Genomic DNA, 16,959 nt, shown 5'->3' on the forward strand with positions numbered 1-16,959 from the left:
CTAGTGGAGCAGCGGGCCTAGTCTAGTGGTGCAGCGGGCCTAGTCTAGTGGTGCAGCGGGCCTAATCTAGTGGTGCAGCGGGCCTAGTCTAGTGGTGCAGCGGGCCTAGTCTAGTGGAGCAGCGGGCCTAGTCTAGTGGAGCAGCGGGCCTAGTCTAGTGGTGCAGCGGGCCTAGTCTAGTGGTGCAGCGGGCCTAGTCTAGTGGTGCAGCGGGCCTAGTCTAGTGGAGCAGCGGGCCTAGTCTAGTGGAGCAGCGGGCCTAGTCTAGTGGAGCAGCGGGCCTAGTCTAGTGGGCAGCGGGCCTAGTCTAGTGGTGCAGCGGGCCTAGTCTAGTGGTGCAGCGGGCCTAGTCTAGTGGTGCAGCGGGCCTAGTCAGCAGCGGGCTAGTCTAGTGGTGCAGCGGGCCTAGTCTAGTGGTGCAGCGGGCCTAGTCTAGTGGTGCAGCGGGCCTAGTCTAGTGGTGCAGCGGGCCTAGTCTGGTGGCGGGCCTAGTCTAGTGGTGCAGCGGGCTAGTCTAGTGGTGCAGCGGGCCTAGTCTAGTGGTGCAGCGGGCCTAGTCTAGTGGTGCAGCGGGCCTAGTCTAGTGGTGCAGCGGGCCTAGTCTAGTGGTGCAGCGGGCCTAGTCTAGTGGAGCAGCGGGCCTAGTCTAGTGGTGCAGCGGGCCTAGTCTAGTGGTGCAGCGGGCCTAGTCTAGTGGTGCAGCGGGCCTAGTCTAGTGGTGCAGCGGGCCTAGTCTAGTGGTGCAGCGGGCCTAGTCTAGTGGAGCAGCGGGCCTAGTCTAGTGGAGCAGCGGGCCTAGTCTAGTGGAGCAGCGGGCCTAGTCTAGTGGAGCAGCGGGCCTGCGTCACAAATGGCACCCTGGTCCCTACATAGTGCACTACTTTTGACCAGAGCCCTGTTGTAGCCCCCACCACCACCACCCTCTTTTGCCCTCAGAACAGCATCAATTTGTCAGGCCATGGACTCTACAAGGTGTTGAAAGCGTTCCACAGGGATGCTGGCCCATTTTGACTCCAATGCTTCCCACAGTTGTGTCCAGTTGGCTTGATGTCCTTTGGGTGGTGGACCATTCTTGATACACACAGGAAACTGTTGAGCTTGATAAACCCAGCAGCATTGCAGTTCTTGACACAAACTGGTTCGCCTGGCACCTACTATCATACCCCGTTCAAAGGCACTTCAATCTTGTCTTGCCAATTCACCCTCTGAATGGCACACATACACAATCCATGTTTCAAGGCTTAAAAATCATCCTATATCTCCTCCCCTTCATCTACATGGATTGAAGTGGATTTAACAAGTGACATAAGGGATCATAGCTTTCACCTGGTCAGTCTGTCATGGAAAGAGCAGGTGTTCTTAATGTTTTGTCCACTCAGTGTAGAGGGAATTGTGGAAAGGGGATTTCATTTGGGATGCACCCTTGTTGTTTCACACTGATCTTCATGTCTCGTCTCTGTGTGTTTGTCCTGCTGCAGGAGTTCAGCAGCTATAACGTCAACTCTCTGGGCCAGACCCAGTTCCCTCAGTACTACGCCCCGCCCCTTAGCTACCTCCCCGCCGGGCTGCCCAATAGCGAAGAGAATGGATCCAGTATGGGTGTGGCCGGGTATCCAGCTATAAAGACGGAGGGCAGTGCCTTGGCTGGACTGCCCAGCACTACAGGTACTTCAGCCGTTCCTCATAACAATAGCTACTAGTTACCGTTGGTGCCAGTTACCATAGCTACTAGTTACCGTTGGTGCCAGTTACCATAGCTACTAGTTACCGTTGGTGCCAGTTACCATAGCTACTAGTTACCGTTGGTGCCAGTTACCATAGCTACTAGTTACCGTTGGTGCTAAATACCATAGCTACTAGTTACCGTTGGTACCAGTTACCATAGCTGCTAGTTACCGTTGGTACCAGTTACCATAGCTGCTAGTTATCGTTGGTACCAGTTACCATAGCTGCTAGTTATCGTTGGTACCAGTTACCATAGCTGCTAGTTACCGTTGGTACCAGTTACCATAGCTGCTAGTTACCGTTGGTACCAGTTACCATAGCTGCTAGTTACCGTTGGTACCAGTTACCATAGCTGCTAGTTATCGTTGGTACCAGTTACCATAGTTAGTTACCGTTGGTACCAGTTACCATAGCTGTTAGTTACCGTTGGTACCAGTTACCATAGCTGCTAGTTACCGTTGGTACCAGTTACCATAGCTGCTAGTTACCGTTGGTACCAGTTACCATAGCTGCTAGTTACCGTTGGTACCAGTTACCATAGCTGCTAGTTACCGTTGGTACCAGTTACCATAGCTGCTAGTTACCGTTGGTACCAGTTACCCGGGGTACCAGTTACCGTTGCTACTAGTTACCTGTGGTACTAGTATCGTCTTACCTTAGGACCATCCAGGTACTTCTGATACCTCCCGTTATAGGATTCACTCTGTCTTACTGTATGAATGCCAGTTCCATATTCATTGCATGTGTACATATATCTGGATGGATAGCACTGTGTGATCAAGTAGGAAGTTAAAATTGTTTTCGATTCTCTACATTGCCTTGATTATGGGCTTGTTAGGCCATATAGAGGCTGTGTTCAACTATAAGAAACATGGAGAGTTTAACGTCTTTATGTGTGCAGTGTTTCAACTGTCGGTCTTCAACATGTCTGTGTCCTCTCCCTCAGATGCATGCCCACGTGAGAACCTCCCGACCGGCGTAGCCCTGCCTACAGGTGTGGCCCTCCCCATGGGGGCCCTGGACCAGGATGAGGCGGGGAGGAGGAACCCTGCTGGGAAGGCCAAGGGGAAGGCCAAGAAATCAGACAGCAACCAGCCTACTGACGCTGACCTGGAGGTAACGATAAGGCCCACATGAACACAGATGTACACCATTCTTTCATACAGCTCCAGACTAACACATTAATCAGCTACTCCGGTGATTCTCTTTAGGTCTCCGCTCTACTAAAATGTGTTCTTGTTTAATATATTCATGTTATTTTATAAGATCCTGGAATCATGAAAATGGTTTTCTGATTAATCCCTTAATGCCTTAGTTACTGACCCCATTTGTCCTCTTCCCCTCTCTTTCAGCGAATCTTTCTGTGGGATCTGGATGAAACGATCATCATTTTCCACTCTCTGCTCACTGGGTCCTTCTCTCAGAAGTTTGGCAAGGTATATCCAAACCATCAGTCATATTTTGAGCCATCGTGTTATTCAAGGCAGTACAGTGCATTCGGAAGGTATTCTGACCTTTTCCACATTTTGTTACGTTACAGCCTTATTCTAAAATGGATTCAATAGTTTTTTTTCCCCCTCATCAATCGACACACAAAAACTGAAATATCAGATTAAGTAAGTATTTTTACTCCTTTACTCAGTACTTTATTGAAGCACCATCTTGGGTATGAGGCTACAAGCTTGGCACACCTGTATTTGGGGAGTTTCTCCCATTCTTCTCTGCAGATCCTCTCAAGCTCTGTCAGGTTGGATGGGGAGTGTTGCTGCACAGCAACATTCAGGTCTCTCCAGAGATGTTCGATCGGGTTCAAGTCCAGGCTTTGGCTGGGCCACTCAAGGACATTCAGAGACTTGTCCCGAAGACGCTCCTGCATTGCCTTGGCTGTGTGCTGAGAGTCGTTGTCCTGTTGGAAGGTGAACCTTCCTGAGCGCTCTGGAGGAGGTCCTGAGCGCTCTGGAGCAGGTTTTCATCAAGGATCTCTCTGTACTTTGCGCCGTTCATCTTACCCTCAATCCTGACTAGTCTTCTAGTCCCTGCCACTGAAAAACATCCCCACAGCATGATGCTGCCACCACCATGCTTCACCTTAGGGATGGTGCCAGGTTTTCTCCAGATGTGATGCTTGGCATTCAGGCCAAAGAGTTGAATCTTGGTTTCATCAGACCAGAAAATCTTGTTTCTCATGGTCTGAGAGTCCTTTTGTTTCCTTTTGGCAAACTCCATGTGGGCTGTGATGTGCCTTTTACTGAGGAGTGGCTTCCGTCTGGCCACTCTAAAATAACTGCCTGATTAGTGGAGTGCTGCAGAGATGGTTGTCCTTCTGGAAGGTTCTCCCATCTCCACAGAGGAACTCTGGGGCTCGGTCAGAGTGGCCATCAGGTTCTTGGTCACCTCCCTGACCAAGGCCCTTCTCCCCCGATTTGCTCAGTTTGGACCGGCTGCCACCTCTAGGAAGAGTCTTGCTGGTTCCAAACCTCTTCAATTTAAGAATAATGTAGGCCATTGTGTTCTTGGGGACCTTCAATGCTGCAGAAACATTTTTTTGTTACCCTTCTCCCAAATCTAAAAACCTGTCTCCGCTTTGTCATTGATGAGGGACATTTTTTAGAATAAGTCTGTAAACGTAACAAAATGTGGAACAAGTCAATAGGTCTGAATAATTCCCGAAAGGCTTTGTATTTTATTAAGATTAATTTGTAGTTTAAATATGATCAGATGGCTTTCCATTCTTGCTAACCTCTGTCCCTCCCTGTATTTGGGGGTTGTGCAGGACCCAGCCTCTGTACTGACATCTGTATAATAGAGATGCATTTCTCTATTGATGGGTGATCTGATTTCTATTCATATAAATGTTGGGGTTGTGTAGGACTCCGACACTGTGCTGAACCTGGGCCTTCAGATGGAGGAGCTGATCTTTGACCTGGCAGACACACACCTCTTCTTCAATGACCTGGAGGTAGCTACCTGCAGTGATAGTCTTCTCTGTCTGTCTCGAAAGAGCTTAACAGTCAGAAGAGGCTAGGCATGTGGCAGCTAGCAACTTTGTGTGTTGAATTATGTTCTAAAGCTGTTGCAGTTAGATTAGCTGTCGTTGGTGTGAGCTAGTGATAGTGTCACAGAATTTTTTTTTAAAAATTTATTTATTTAACTAGGCAAGTCAGTTAAGAACAAATTCTTATTTTCAATGAAGCCTAGGAACAGAGGGTTAACTTCCTGTTCAGGGGCAGAACGACAGATTTGTACCTTGTCAGCTCGGGGATTTGAACTTGCAACCTTCCGGTTACTAGTCCAACGCTCTAACCACTAGGCTACCCTGCCGCCCCTGACAGAATGTTGGATTGAATGGGGACGATTTTTCGACTAAACGGTTGACACCCCCACTTTTCATTTTCTCTTCTTAGGAGTGTGATCAGGTTCATGTTGAAGACGTAGCCACTGATGACAACGGACAGGATCTGAGGTGTGTCTGTGACGCTACTGTCAACAACCAAGACGTTCAGATACCCTCCTTTGTTCGGAGGTCACATACAAACCTCTCTGTATGATGATGATGATGATAGTCCAATGTAATAATGCTTTTATGTCCACCAACAGAGTCCCTACTTTCCCAACTAGCAACATACAAAAACATCTATCTCCTAACTAGCAACATACAAAAACATCTATCTCCTAACTAGCAACATACAAAAACATCTATCTCCTAACTAGCAACATACAAAAACATCTATCTCCTAACTAGCAACATACAAAACATCTATCTCTCCTAACTAGCAACATATAAAATATCTATCTCTCCTAACTAGCAACATACAAAACATCTCTCTCTCTAACTAGCAACATACAAAACATCTCTCTCTCCTAGCTAGCAACATACAAAACATCTATCTCTCCTAGCTAACAACATACAAAACATCTATCTCTCCTAACTAGCAACATACAAAACATCTATCTCTCCTAACTAGCAACATATAAAATATCTATCTTTCCTAACTAGCCACATCTCTCTCTCTCATTCCTCCTATCAGCGCCTACAACTTCCTAGCGGATGGCTTCCACAACCCCAGTGGTGTAGGCGCCGCCACAGGAGTCCAGGGCGGGGTGGAGTGGATGAGGAAACTGGCCTTCCGTTATCGTCGCCTGAAGGAGATCTACAACGGATACAAAGGGAACGTGGGAGGTGAGATCCGTGTCAACTCTGTATTTGTGTTCAACTTCTAAATAATCATCTGACTGGGACTTGCTGGGAAAACCCTTATGGCATGATGTACACAGTCCTCACGAGTTACATTTTTAAATAGTTGCTACAATGTTTATCTACTTTGTGACTATTTGAGATGTTAGTTAGCAAATTATGTGTTCAAATAAAATAAAAAACACGTGCCTCTGTGTGCTTTTGTCTGTCATCATATTTCCTGGAAGAGTGTTCATGTTAATTGAAGGAATAACATGCATGTATTAGTTGCTTACTGGAATCTAGAATCTATCCAGACATTTATCTAGTAATCTTATCAAATCCTGATATTTTTTATTTAACCCGGTAAATTGACTGAACACTCATTTACAGCAACAACCTGGGGAATAGTTACAGGGGAGAGGAGGGGGGATGAAAGAGGCTATTGGAAGCTGGGGATGATTAGCTGGCCATGATGGTTTAAAGGTCAGATTGGGAATTTAGCCAGGACACCAGGGGTTAACACCCCTACTCTTACGATAATTATCATGGGATCTTTAGTGACCACAGAGAGTCAGGACAACCGTTTAACGTCCAATCCGAAAGACGGCAACCTACACAGGACAATGTCCCCAATCATTGCCCTGGGGCATTGGGATTTATATATTTGTCGCCCGTTAACACCACTTCCAGAAGCGTCTGGTTTCCCATCCAGGTGTGGTAAAAACAATTATAAACTGAGTATTTCGGGCCCTGAATTCTGATTGGCTGAAAAGGTATTGTTCTAATTATGTTGGTAACCAGTTTATAAAAGTAATAAGGCACCTCTGGGGTTTGTGGTATATGGCCAAAAGTATGTGGACACCTGCTCATCGAACATCTCATTCTAAAATCATGGGCATTAATATGGAGTTGGTCCACCCTTTGCTGCTATAACAGCCTCCACTCTTCTGGGAAGGCTTTCCACTAGATGTTGGAACGTTTCTGCGAGGACTTGCTTCCATTCAGCCACAAGAGCATTAGTGAGGTTGGGCACTGATGTTGGGCGGTTAGGCCTGGCTCGCAGTCGGCGTTCCAATTCATCCCAAAGGTGTTCGATGGGGGTTGAGGTCAGGTCTCTGTGCAGGCCAGTCAAGTTCTTCCACAACGATCTCAACAAGCCATTTCTATATGGACCATGCTGTGTGCAAGGCGGCATTGCCATGCTGAAATAGGAAAGGGCCTTCCCACAAAGTTGGAAGCACAGAATTGTTCAAGAATGTTGTAGCATTTTTAATTTTTAATTTTACCTTTATTTAACTAGGCAAGTCAGTTAAGAACAAATTCTTATTTTCAATGACGGCCTAGGAACATTAGGATTCCCCCTTTACAGGAACTAAGGGGCCTAGCCCAAACCATTAAAAACAGGCCCAGACCATTATTCCTCCTCCACCAAACTTTATAGCTGGCACTATGCATTCGAGCAGGTGTTCTGAACCCAGATTTGTCCGTCGGACTGCCAGATGGTGAAGCGTGATTCATCACTCCAGAGAACGTGTTTCCACTGCTCCAGAGTCCAATGGCAGCAAGCTTTTATACCACCACTTGGCATTGCGTATGGTTATTTTAGGATTGTGTGCGGCTGGAAACCCATTTCATGAAGCTCCAGACGAACAGTTCTTGTGCTGACTGACGTTGCTTCCAGATGCAGTTTGGAACTCTGTAGTGAGTGTTGCAACCGAGGACAGACGATTTTTACGCCCTTCAGCGCTCGGCGATCCCGTTCTGTGAACTTGTGTGGCCTACCCCTTTGGGACTGAGCTCTTGTTGCTCCTAGACGTTTCCACTTCACAATATCAGCACTTACAGTTGACTGGGGCAGCTCTAGCAGGGAAGACATTTGACAAACTGACTTGTTGGAAAGGTGGCATCCTATGAAAGTCACTGAATTCTTCAGTAAGGCCATTTTACTGCCAATGCTTGTCTATGGAGATTGCATGGCCATGTGCTCGATTTTATACACCTGTCGGCAACAGGTGTGGCTGAAATAGAAGAATCCACTCATTTGAAGGGGTGTCCACATACTTTTGTAAATATAGTGTACTATGGCTAAGGGCTGTATCCAGGCACTCCGCGTTGCATCGTGCTCACCTCTCCTCCAGGCCTGCTGTGGTAGAAACACCTCTAACCTCTCTCCTCCAGGCCTGTTGTGGTAGAAATGCCTCTAACCTCTCTCCTCCAGGCAGGCTGTGGTAGAAACACCTCTAACCTCTCTCCTCCAGGCCTGCTGAGTCCCATGAAGAGGGAGCTGCTCCTCCGGCTCCAGTCTGAGATGGAGAATATGACGGACGCCTGGCTCAGCACAGCACTCAAATCCTTGCTGCTTATCCAGTCCAGGTCAGCACAGTGAGTTTGACATTTAGAGAGTTTATTCTCATCTTCCAGTTTTTTTTAACTTGATATTTTTTATTTAGGTCAGACTGTATATAGTTGTTTTTTTTTTGTGTGTGTTGTGTTCTTCCTTTGATCTCACGTGTCCCTGTGTGTGTGTTCTTCCTTTGATCTCACGTGTCCCTGTGTGTGTGTTCTTCCTTTGATCTCACGTGTCCCTGTGTGTGTGTTCTTCCTTTGATCTCACGTGTCCCTGTGTGTGTGTGTCCTTCCTCTTCTCTCACGTGTCTGCAGGGGTAAGTGTATGAATGTCCTGGTGACGACCACCCAGCTGGTGCCTGCTCTGGCCAAAGTGTTGCTCTATGGTCTTGGGGATGTCTTCTCCATAGAGAACATCTACAGCGCCACCAAGATAGGTAAACTAAACTACACACAGCACACACACACACACAGCACACACATGGAGCACACATAAACAGAGCGCACGCACGCACGCACACACACACACACAGCACACACACACACAGCACACACATGGAGCACACACACACTGACCTTAACAGATGTTTAACTTAGCTGTTGGGTTTAAATGGATACTTTGCCAAAATCACAATGTGGCCCTTTATCTACTAGCTATGCTAGCAGATACCATAGGCTTCCAGTCATTGCGCTAACACTAGTTAGCATTGGCTCGCGAAACTACCTCTAACATGGTATCCAAAAGTTAATCTGACTCTGGAGAAGTCGATACAGGGTCCCGTTGCCAAAAATTCCCAAGTATACCTTTAGAAATATTTATATTTGATCCAAGTTGGATGAACTATATTAACTCCAGTTGCTTTTCCTGTGGTCTTTCCTTCCGTAGGGAAAGAGAGCTGCTTCGAGCGCATCGTCTCTCGCTTTGGGAAGAATGTGACCTATGTGGTGATTGGAGACGGCCGTGATGAGGAATTCGCGGCAAAACAGGTAGGCTTAGTGCCTTAGGGAACCGCTTTTAGGACTACATATTCTCAGGGGTACGATCAAAGCGGAACAAACAGCTGGGAATATTTTAGTCTTTGTTGCATACAGTATGTCAAATACTTCTGCTGTTCATCAAGTACTTCTGCTGTTTACCCAATACTTCTGTTATTTACCAAATACTTCTGTTATTTACCAAATACTTCTGCCGTTCACCAAATACTTCTGTTATTTACCAAATACTTCTGCTGTTCACCAAGTACTTCTGCTGTTCACCCAGTACTTCTGCTGTTCACCCAGTACTTCTGCTGTTCACCCAGTACTTCTGCTGTTCACCAAGTACTTCTGCTGTTCACCAAGTACTTCTGCTGTTCACCAAGGCCCTGATTCCAGGTTTAAACTGTTACATGTGGTCTCAGTTAGGCTACATGTTCCAAATTATTGCACAACATGATCTAATATGATCCACTCATGCTAGCGACCCTCAGGAACAACTACACAGAGGAAGGGAAGGTAAACGGAATGGAATGATGCTAAATGTAAGCTACAAACTTAAAACTAACACTAAAGTGGCAGTTATAAATGTATGTGGGTATTACTGATGGTGGCTCCCGATAGTGGCTAATATTTAACATGATACAAATTGGAAAAATAAAACGGAGAAAAACCTGGTCATAATTAAAACATTGTAATGTGTATACATCAACTCAGCAGGTTCATCCCTACAGAAGCCTATAGCTTGGGTGTCCAAATTTAATCCACGCAAATTACGAGGGCACACAATTACAATTCTGAGTAACAGCACAGCTATTTTATAGCCTATTTCACGGTGGAAAAGGATCTGCAATACAGGGTAGCCTAGTGGTTAGAGCGTTGGACTAGTAACCGAAAGGTTGCAAGTTCAAATCCCCGAGCTGACAAGTTACAACATCTGTCGTTCTGCCCCTGAACAGGCAGTTAACCCACTGTTCCTAGGCCGTCATTGAAAATAAGAATTTGTTCTTAACTGACTTGCCTAGTTAAATAAAGGTAAAATAAAAAGATAAATGGTTTCACATTCATCTCCGGGGAATCATCAGGACAAATCATCTAAAACAATTGCTTTGTGGATTTACAATCCCCTTCTCCAAATGGATTACTCATTTACCTAGGTCTTATCGATAACTCTTTATCTATTCTACATTACCGCGCATGGAGAATGCTGTTATTTGTATGGCAAAAACATAAAAGTAGATTCCTTTTTCCACTTGGAGCCGGTAGGTTCGCTCAACCTGATTCATGGTTTCCTCGCGCATGAAGCCGCTGGAATTTAGAATGAAATGAAGTCAAGGTCAGAATAGAATAGATCTGTAGACACAACTCCCGCCACACCTTTTTCATTTCTTAGATCTCCGACCCTGAACGAATAGCGGGTGCATAGCATGCTAGTCTCGATCTTAAATTCAAGGTCAGAATGTGCACTTAAAAAAAAAAAAAAAGGAATTATGTTCCATTTCATGCACTTAAATTCAGGCTCGGAATCAGGGCCCATGTACTTCTGCTATTCACCAATTACACTCAGCACTGCAGTAAATAAGTCTTGGGAGTATTGATTTGACTGGTGGGTCTTCATGCCGTCTCCCTGCTCTCTTTGCAGCACAACATGCCTTTCTGGCGTATCACCACCCACGGGGACCTGGTATCCCTCCATCAAGCCCTGGAACTAGACTTCCTGTAGAACGGAAGGAATGGAGGTTAAGACACAAAGGAAACGTGTGTGTCTGTGTGTGTGTGTCCCCAACCCTTCTGTTCGCTTGTGGAGTGACATTATAAGCTGAGTGTCCTCAGCTCCACACCAGCCCTCAAACTCACACACCCTTTACACACCTGCTGGCTGTAGTGTGTCGCTCTTTTCCCCGTGTGATGGCCGTGGACTGATCTGAGGTGGACTTTGGGGTGGCAGTGGCTGGGAAGCAGACTGGACAGACAGACCTACTCTCTGATGTAGAGCTCCTCCCAAGCAACACTCTCTGTATGGCAGCTATCCTCTAAAGACTGAGCCTGATCACTGGGGCATAGCAGCAGCGACCGACCAAACCGACGCCGACAGGCAGGACATGACTAAAAATGAAGAAGACCATTCCCATATCTCTCTCTGAAGTGTCTGTAGTCTCTGGCTCCACAACCCACAGGCTGTTTTCCTCTGTTCTCTCTCTGGCTTGCATCCCAAATGGCACCCTATTCCCTATGTAGTGCACTACATTTGATAGGGCCTAGTGCTCTCATCAAAAATAGTGCACTACATAGGGAATAGGGTTGCATTTGTGACGTCGCCTCTTGTTAGTGGATCGACTAAAGCAAAAGGTCTGCAGCCCTGTCTTGGATCCCGGACGGACCCTTCTGGTTGTTTAGACCTTACACTTTTACTATTTTTTCCAAATTCTCTTTCTGTAGGGTAGCTATTCATGAAAGTATAAATGTCACTTTGAATGTTTTTTTTATAATTTGTATTTTTAAAAGGTTGTTTTGCATTCCAAATGACTTGAGGTATCATTGATTAGGGTCGGTAATAATTTTAGTCTTTTCAAAGCATATGATTCGATGACTACTTAAGAATGACCTTCAATTGACCTTCTGGATGTAACCTTTCCACTAGTTCACTAACAGTACTGACATGTTCTCCATAGACACCTCCGCCGTCCTGACCTCTCCACTGTGTCACGGGCTTCAACAGCCTAACTGACTTCTGTGGTCTTTTTTACATAAACTGATGTGTGGTCAGAATGACTCAATGAAGACCCTAACAAACCTGTATTCCACTGCGTGGTATCAAGGATGCCAGGTTACTATGTAGTTAATCATAAGAACATCCAATCCAGGTGTTTTCTGTGAGAAACAGCCGAACCAGGCCTTTCTGTGAGAAACAGCCGAACCAGGCCTTTCTGTGAGAAACAGACGAACCAGGCCTTTCTGTGAGAAACAGACGAACCAGGCCTTTCTGTGAGAAACAGACGAACCAGGCCTTTCTGTGAGAAACCAGGCCTTTGTGAGAAACAGCCGAACCAGGCCTTTCTGTGAGAAACAGACGAACCAGGCCTTTCTGTGAGAAACAGACGAACCAGGCCTTTCTGTGAGAAACAGCCGAACCAGGCCTTTCTGTGAGAAACAGCCGAACCAGGCCTTTCTGTGAGAAACAGCCGAACCAGGCCTTTCTGTGAGAAACAGACGAACCAGGCCTTTCTGTGAGAAACAGCCGAACCAGGCCTTTCTGTGAGAAACAGCCGAACCAGGCCTTTCGAACCAGGTGAGAAACAGCCTTTCGAACCAGGCCTTTCTGTGAGAAACAGCCGAACCAGGCCTTTCTGTGAGAAACCAGGCCTTTCTGTGAGAAACAGAACCAGGCCTTTCTGTGAGAACCAGGCCTTTCTGTGAGAGCGAACAGTCTGTGAGAAACAGCCGAACCAGGCCTTTCTGTGAGAAACAGTGGAATTGTTATCTGTTATTGTTCAATACTGGAAATGATGTTAAGACCAAGAAGTCACGGGAGATTTGTCTGGCCTAGCTGGTCCAGATTTCCTCACAACACGACAGATAATTTGCATCACAAAGATCACGTGTTGTCATTGATAAATGGGAAATGTTTCTGTGTCTCTGTTGTAGAATCGATCTCTAGTTGATTTTCCTCCATTTGAATCGTGGGGGTCACACACAACTCCATTATTTCATAGTGGGGGTGTATTGGGACCTCTAAATGTGCTATTGATTGTACGGGACCAGCTGCCCAAAAAATATTGGCCTACTGCCACTGTGTGCCGTGTAGCCAGTCAGTCTACCCTTGTCTTTATAAATATTGGGGAAAACACCAGGAATGACTGTTCAAGACATTTCTGCTTGGGGGGGGCAGCATGTAGCTGGTCGAGAGGTGGTTAGAGGGTTGATGTTATGAATCCCTGGTCCATGTGAGATTACAATACTGAGCCCGATGATGCCGATCATTTTGACACTTACGGCTTGACCAGTAAGAATGTTTTTCTTGTGTATTTCTTTGTGTGTCTGTATATATGCATACTGTGCCTTTTCTCAACATTCTCTATTATATATATATATATATACACATACATGCGTCATCTCTACAGGAAATACTTCAGATGTGTTAAACACATGATCAAACATGGTTGTTACACACTTGAGTTGAAGTGTCTACTTTTTTTTTTTTTACCGTTATTCATCTGCTGAAACTTTTTATCTTTAACCATCAGTAACCATTTCCGTGTTGCTATGTGATTTTAAAAAATGATTTTCTCTCCCTTACAGTTCAGTTTTAACTTGTTTTTTTTTACATACATGTTATTCATCTGCTCTGAGTCAACTTTTTATCTTTAACCATCAGTAAAATGCTCTGTTGCTCAAGTGATTTAAAAAAATGATTTTCTCTCCCTTACAGTTCAGTTTTATTTCTTGTTTTGATTGTCCTGCCGATACATACATGTTACGGCCGAAATGCTCTGCTCTCAAGACGAGTCACAGCCGAAATGCTCTGCTCTCAAGACGAGTCACAGCCGAAATGCTCTGCTCTCAAGACGAGTCACAGCCTTGACCACTAAGTCAGAGCATCCTTTTCCATGTTGCAACCTGCCGTCACCTTTTAGTTTATTTGACTTGTTTTCGTTTTTTTGTTGAGTCGCTGTGTCTTGGTTTCACTGCTTAGACAATCACATCTCAATCACTTGGGGTCCAGATCCACCATTCCCCTGGTGAAACATATACAGTAGTCTGTAAAAGTACCACTACGGGACATGAGAGAAATAGTAAGCATTGTAAAATGCTTTGGAATGGAAGAGGTATCTTGGACATGGAATTTTGTAAAGTTGCCAAGACGGACCGGTGTCTTTAATTGACTGACTGCACATTCATATTACAATCTGTTTCCACAAGTTTTTTTTGAATATAAAATCAGACAAGCTTGATCCTCTGACGCACATCTTCAATATCTAACATGATGGAAATCAATCAACCCAAAAACATTTGATCTGTTATTGCTGATTGTCATGCTGATCATGTCTCTAGTGTTGATTCACACATTTTGGTTGGTATGATTGTTTTTTGTTTTTTTTGTAGTCCTGGAATGTGTTTACAGTATTTGTATCAGTGATGTTTTTATTTGATTTTTTTAAGTACTATGTTACTAACAAAGTGTGATTCTGTACGTTTAATTTTTTAAATTTGATTTGATTTTTTAAAAACATTTTACTTAGACTGTTTAATGTATCCCTTCAGTTTTGTATTAAAGCCCAGGAACTATGTACCATTTTATATACTCTTAACAAACCTTTTGTTGAAGTGCATTTTGTTGTACTATTTCAACTGTCGAATGCAATGAGCTATGAATGTACATAGTTTTGTAGGGCTCAACTTGTTCATGCTTTGTAGGGATATATCTGGCTCAACTTGTTCATGCTTGTAGGGATGTATTTGGCTCTACTCAAGATGATGAAACACACTATATATATATCCAAAAGTATTTGTCGACTCCCCTTCAAATTAGTGGATTTGGCTATTTCAGCTACACCTGTTGCTGACAGGTGTATAAAATCGAGCACACGGCCATGCAATCTCCATAGACAAACATTGGCAGTAAAATGGCCTTACTGAAGAATTCAGTGATTTTTCAACATGGCACCGTCATAGGATGCCAACATTTCCAACAAGTCTGTTTGTCAAATTTCTGCCCTGCTAGAGCTGCACTGGTCAACTGTTAAGTGCTGTTATTGTGAAGTGGAAACGTCTAGGAGCAACAACGGCTCAGCCGCGAAGTGGTAGGTCACACGAGCTCACAGAACAGGACCAATGTGCTGAAGAGTGTAGCGCGTAATAATCGTCTGTCCTCGGTTTAATACTCACTACCGAGTTCCAAACTGCCTCTGGAAGCAATGTCAGTACAATAACTCTTTGTCGGGAGCTTCATGAGATAGGCTTGTGTACGGCCATGGAAAACTAAGATCACCATGCGCAATGCCAAGCGTCTGCTGGAGTGGTGTGAAGCTCGCTTCCATTGGCCTCTGGAGCAGTGGAAACGCGTTCTCTGGAGTGATGAATCACGCTTCATCATCTGGCAGTCCGACAGACGAATCTGAGTTTGGCGGATGCCAGGAGAACGCTACCTGCCCGGATGATTAGTGCCAACTGTAAAGTTTGGTGGAGGAATAATGGGGCTGTTTTTCGTGGTTCGGGCCCCTTAGTTCCAGTGAAGGGAAATCTTAACACTACAGTATACAATGACATTCTAGATGATTCTGTGCTTCGAACTTTGTGGCAACAGTTTGGGGAAGACCCTTTCCTGTTTCAGCATGACAATGCCCCTGTGCACAAAGCGAGGTCCATACAGAAATAGTTTGTCGAGATCGGTGTGGCTGCCTTGCACAGAGCTCTGACCTCAACCCCATCGAACACCTTCGGGATGAATTGGAACGTCGACTGCGAGCCAGGCCTAATTGCTCAACCTCACTAATACTCTTGTGGCTGAAAGGAAGCAAGTCCCCGCAGCAATGTTCTGACATTTAGTGGAAAGCCTTCCCAGAAGAGTGGAGGTTGTTCTAGCAGCAAAGGGGGAACCAACTCCATTTTAAATTACCGTGATGTTGGAATGAGGTGTTCGACGAGCAGGTGTCCACATACTTTTGGTCCTGTAGTGTATAACCGACTCGTGTTTTCAAACCCCACATTTATTTTAAATGGGACCGGAAACACTGTTGAAGGCCCAATAAGGTTGTCCTGTGTACATTAACACTGATGGTAGTGTAAATACAAATTAAAGTACTTTGAATGTGCCTGGTTTCATTGTCAGTGTTTTGCAATTGCATATACTCTGCTGTAAATTAACAATAAGACAAATACTGTACATCACCAAAAAGTGCTTCAGATCCCCGCCATCACCTGTATGGACATTTTTATTTATTTATTTTTTGCCTTTGGCATCACTGTACAAAAAGGATCACATTCACATCACACACATGAAACCAGACAGTCCAGCACACTGCACACGAAAGACGGAGGACATTGGCACATTCACTCAGAACTGGCCACCCCAACTGCACTGTTAAAATTACATTCTCACATCCCCTCAAGGTATTTACCATCTAGTCCTGGCAGAGTCCACACCCTGCTAACATTTCAGGAAGCAGTGGTGTAAAGTACTTAAGTAAAAAAATATATTTAAAAAGTGTACTAAAGTTTTTTTGGGGTATCTTTTTCCCTAACACCCAAAAGTACTCGTTACATTTTGACTGGAAAATGGTCCAATTCACGCACTAAACAGAGAACATCCCTGGTCACCCCTACTACCTGATCTGGCGGACTCACTAAACAGAGAACATCCCTGGTCACCCCTACTACCTGATCTGGCTGACTCACTAAACAGAGAACATCCCTGGTCACCCCTACTACCTGATCTGGCAGACTCACTAAACAGAGAACATCCCTGGTCACCCCTACTACCTGATCTGGCGGACTCACTAAACAGAGAACATCCCTGGTCACCCCTACTACCTGATCTGGCGGACTCACTAAACAGAGAACATCCCTGGTCACCCCTACTACCTGATCTGGCGGACTCACTAAACAGAGAACATCCCTGGTCACCCCTACTACCTGATCTGGCAGACTCACTAAACAGAGAACATCCCTGGTCACCCCTACTACCTGATCTGGCGGACTCACTAAACAATGCTGGTGTGCCATTGGCTATCTATAAA

At 45.2% G+C, this 16,959-nt stretch overlaps 1 protein-coding gene and 1 long non-coding RNA gene across 5 annotated transcripts in view; both read left to right on the plus strand.

Annotated features, from left to right (window-relative positions):
- LOC115115171 (eyes absent homolog 3-like) overlaps positions 1-12,242 on the plus strand; it is a 31,569-nt gene extending 19,327 nt beyond the window's left edge. For 3 of the 4 annotated variants that reach the window (XM_065018032.1, XM_029643659.2, XM_029643658.2), the window contains 10 exons: positions 1,479-1,665; positions 2,672-2,841; positions 3,078-3,161; positions 4,595-4,684; positions 5,130-5,188; positions 5,754-5,905; positions 8,161-8,284; positions 8,564-8,685; positions 9,135-9,235; positions 10,866-12,242. In XM_065018032.1, coding sequence (XP_064874104.1) covers positions 1,479-1,665; positions 2,672-2,841; positions 3,078-3,161; positions 4,595-4,684; positions 5,130-5,188; positions 5,754-5,905; positions 8,161-8,284; positions 8,564-8,685; positions 9,135-9,235; positions 10,866-10,946 — 1,170 coding nt within the window. In that variant the 3' untranslated portion in view covers positions 10,947-12,242. The remainder of the gene's footprint in view (positions 1-1,478; positions 1,666-2,671; positions 2,842-3,077; positions 3,162-4,594; positions 4,685-5,129; positions 5,189-5,753; positions 5,906-8,160; positions 8,285-8,563; positions 8,686-9,134; positions 9,236-10,865) is intronic. The other variant, XM_029643660.2, reaches the window with a different exon arrangement.
- Positions 12,243-12,248: 6 nt separating this feature from the next.
- Positions 12,249-12,870, plus strand: LOC135571484 (uncharacterized). The gene is made up of 2 exons (XR_010463860.1): positions 12,249-12,498; positions 12,674-12,870. It is a non-coding gene; the product is annotated as an uncharacterized LOC135571484 (long non-coding RNA).
- The last annotated feature ends 4,089 nt before the right edge of the window (positions 12,871-16,959 follow it).

This window comes from Oncorhynchus nerka, linkage group LG4 (genome assembly GCF_034236695.1).
Source record: "Oncorhynchus nerka isolate Pitt River linkage group LG4, Oner_Uvic_2.0, whole genome shotgun sequence".
In the NCBI taxonomy this organism is placed as follows: domain Eukaryota; kingdom Metazoa; phylum Chordata; class Actinopteri; order Salmoniformes; family Salmonidae; genus Oncorhynchus; species Oncorhynchus nerka.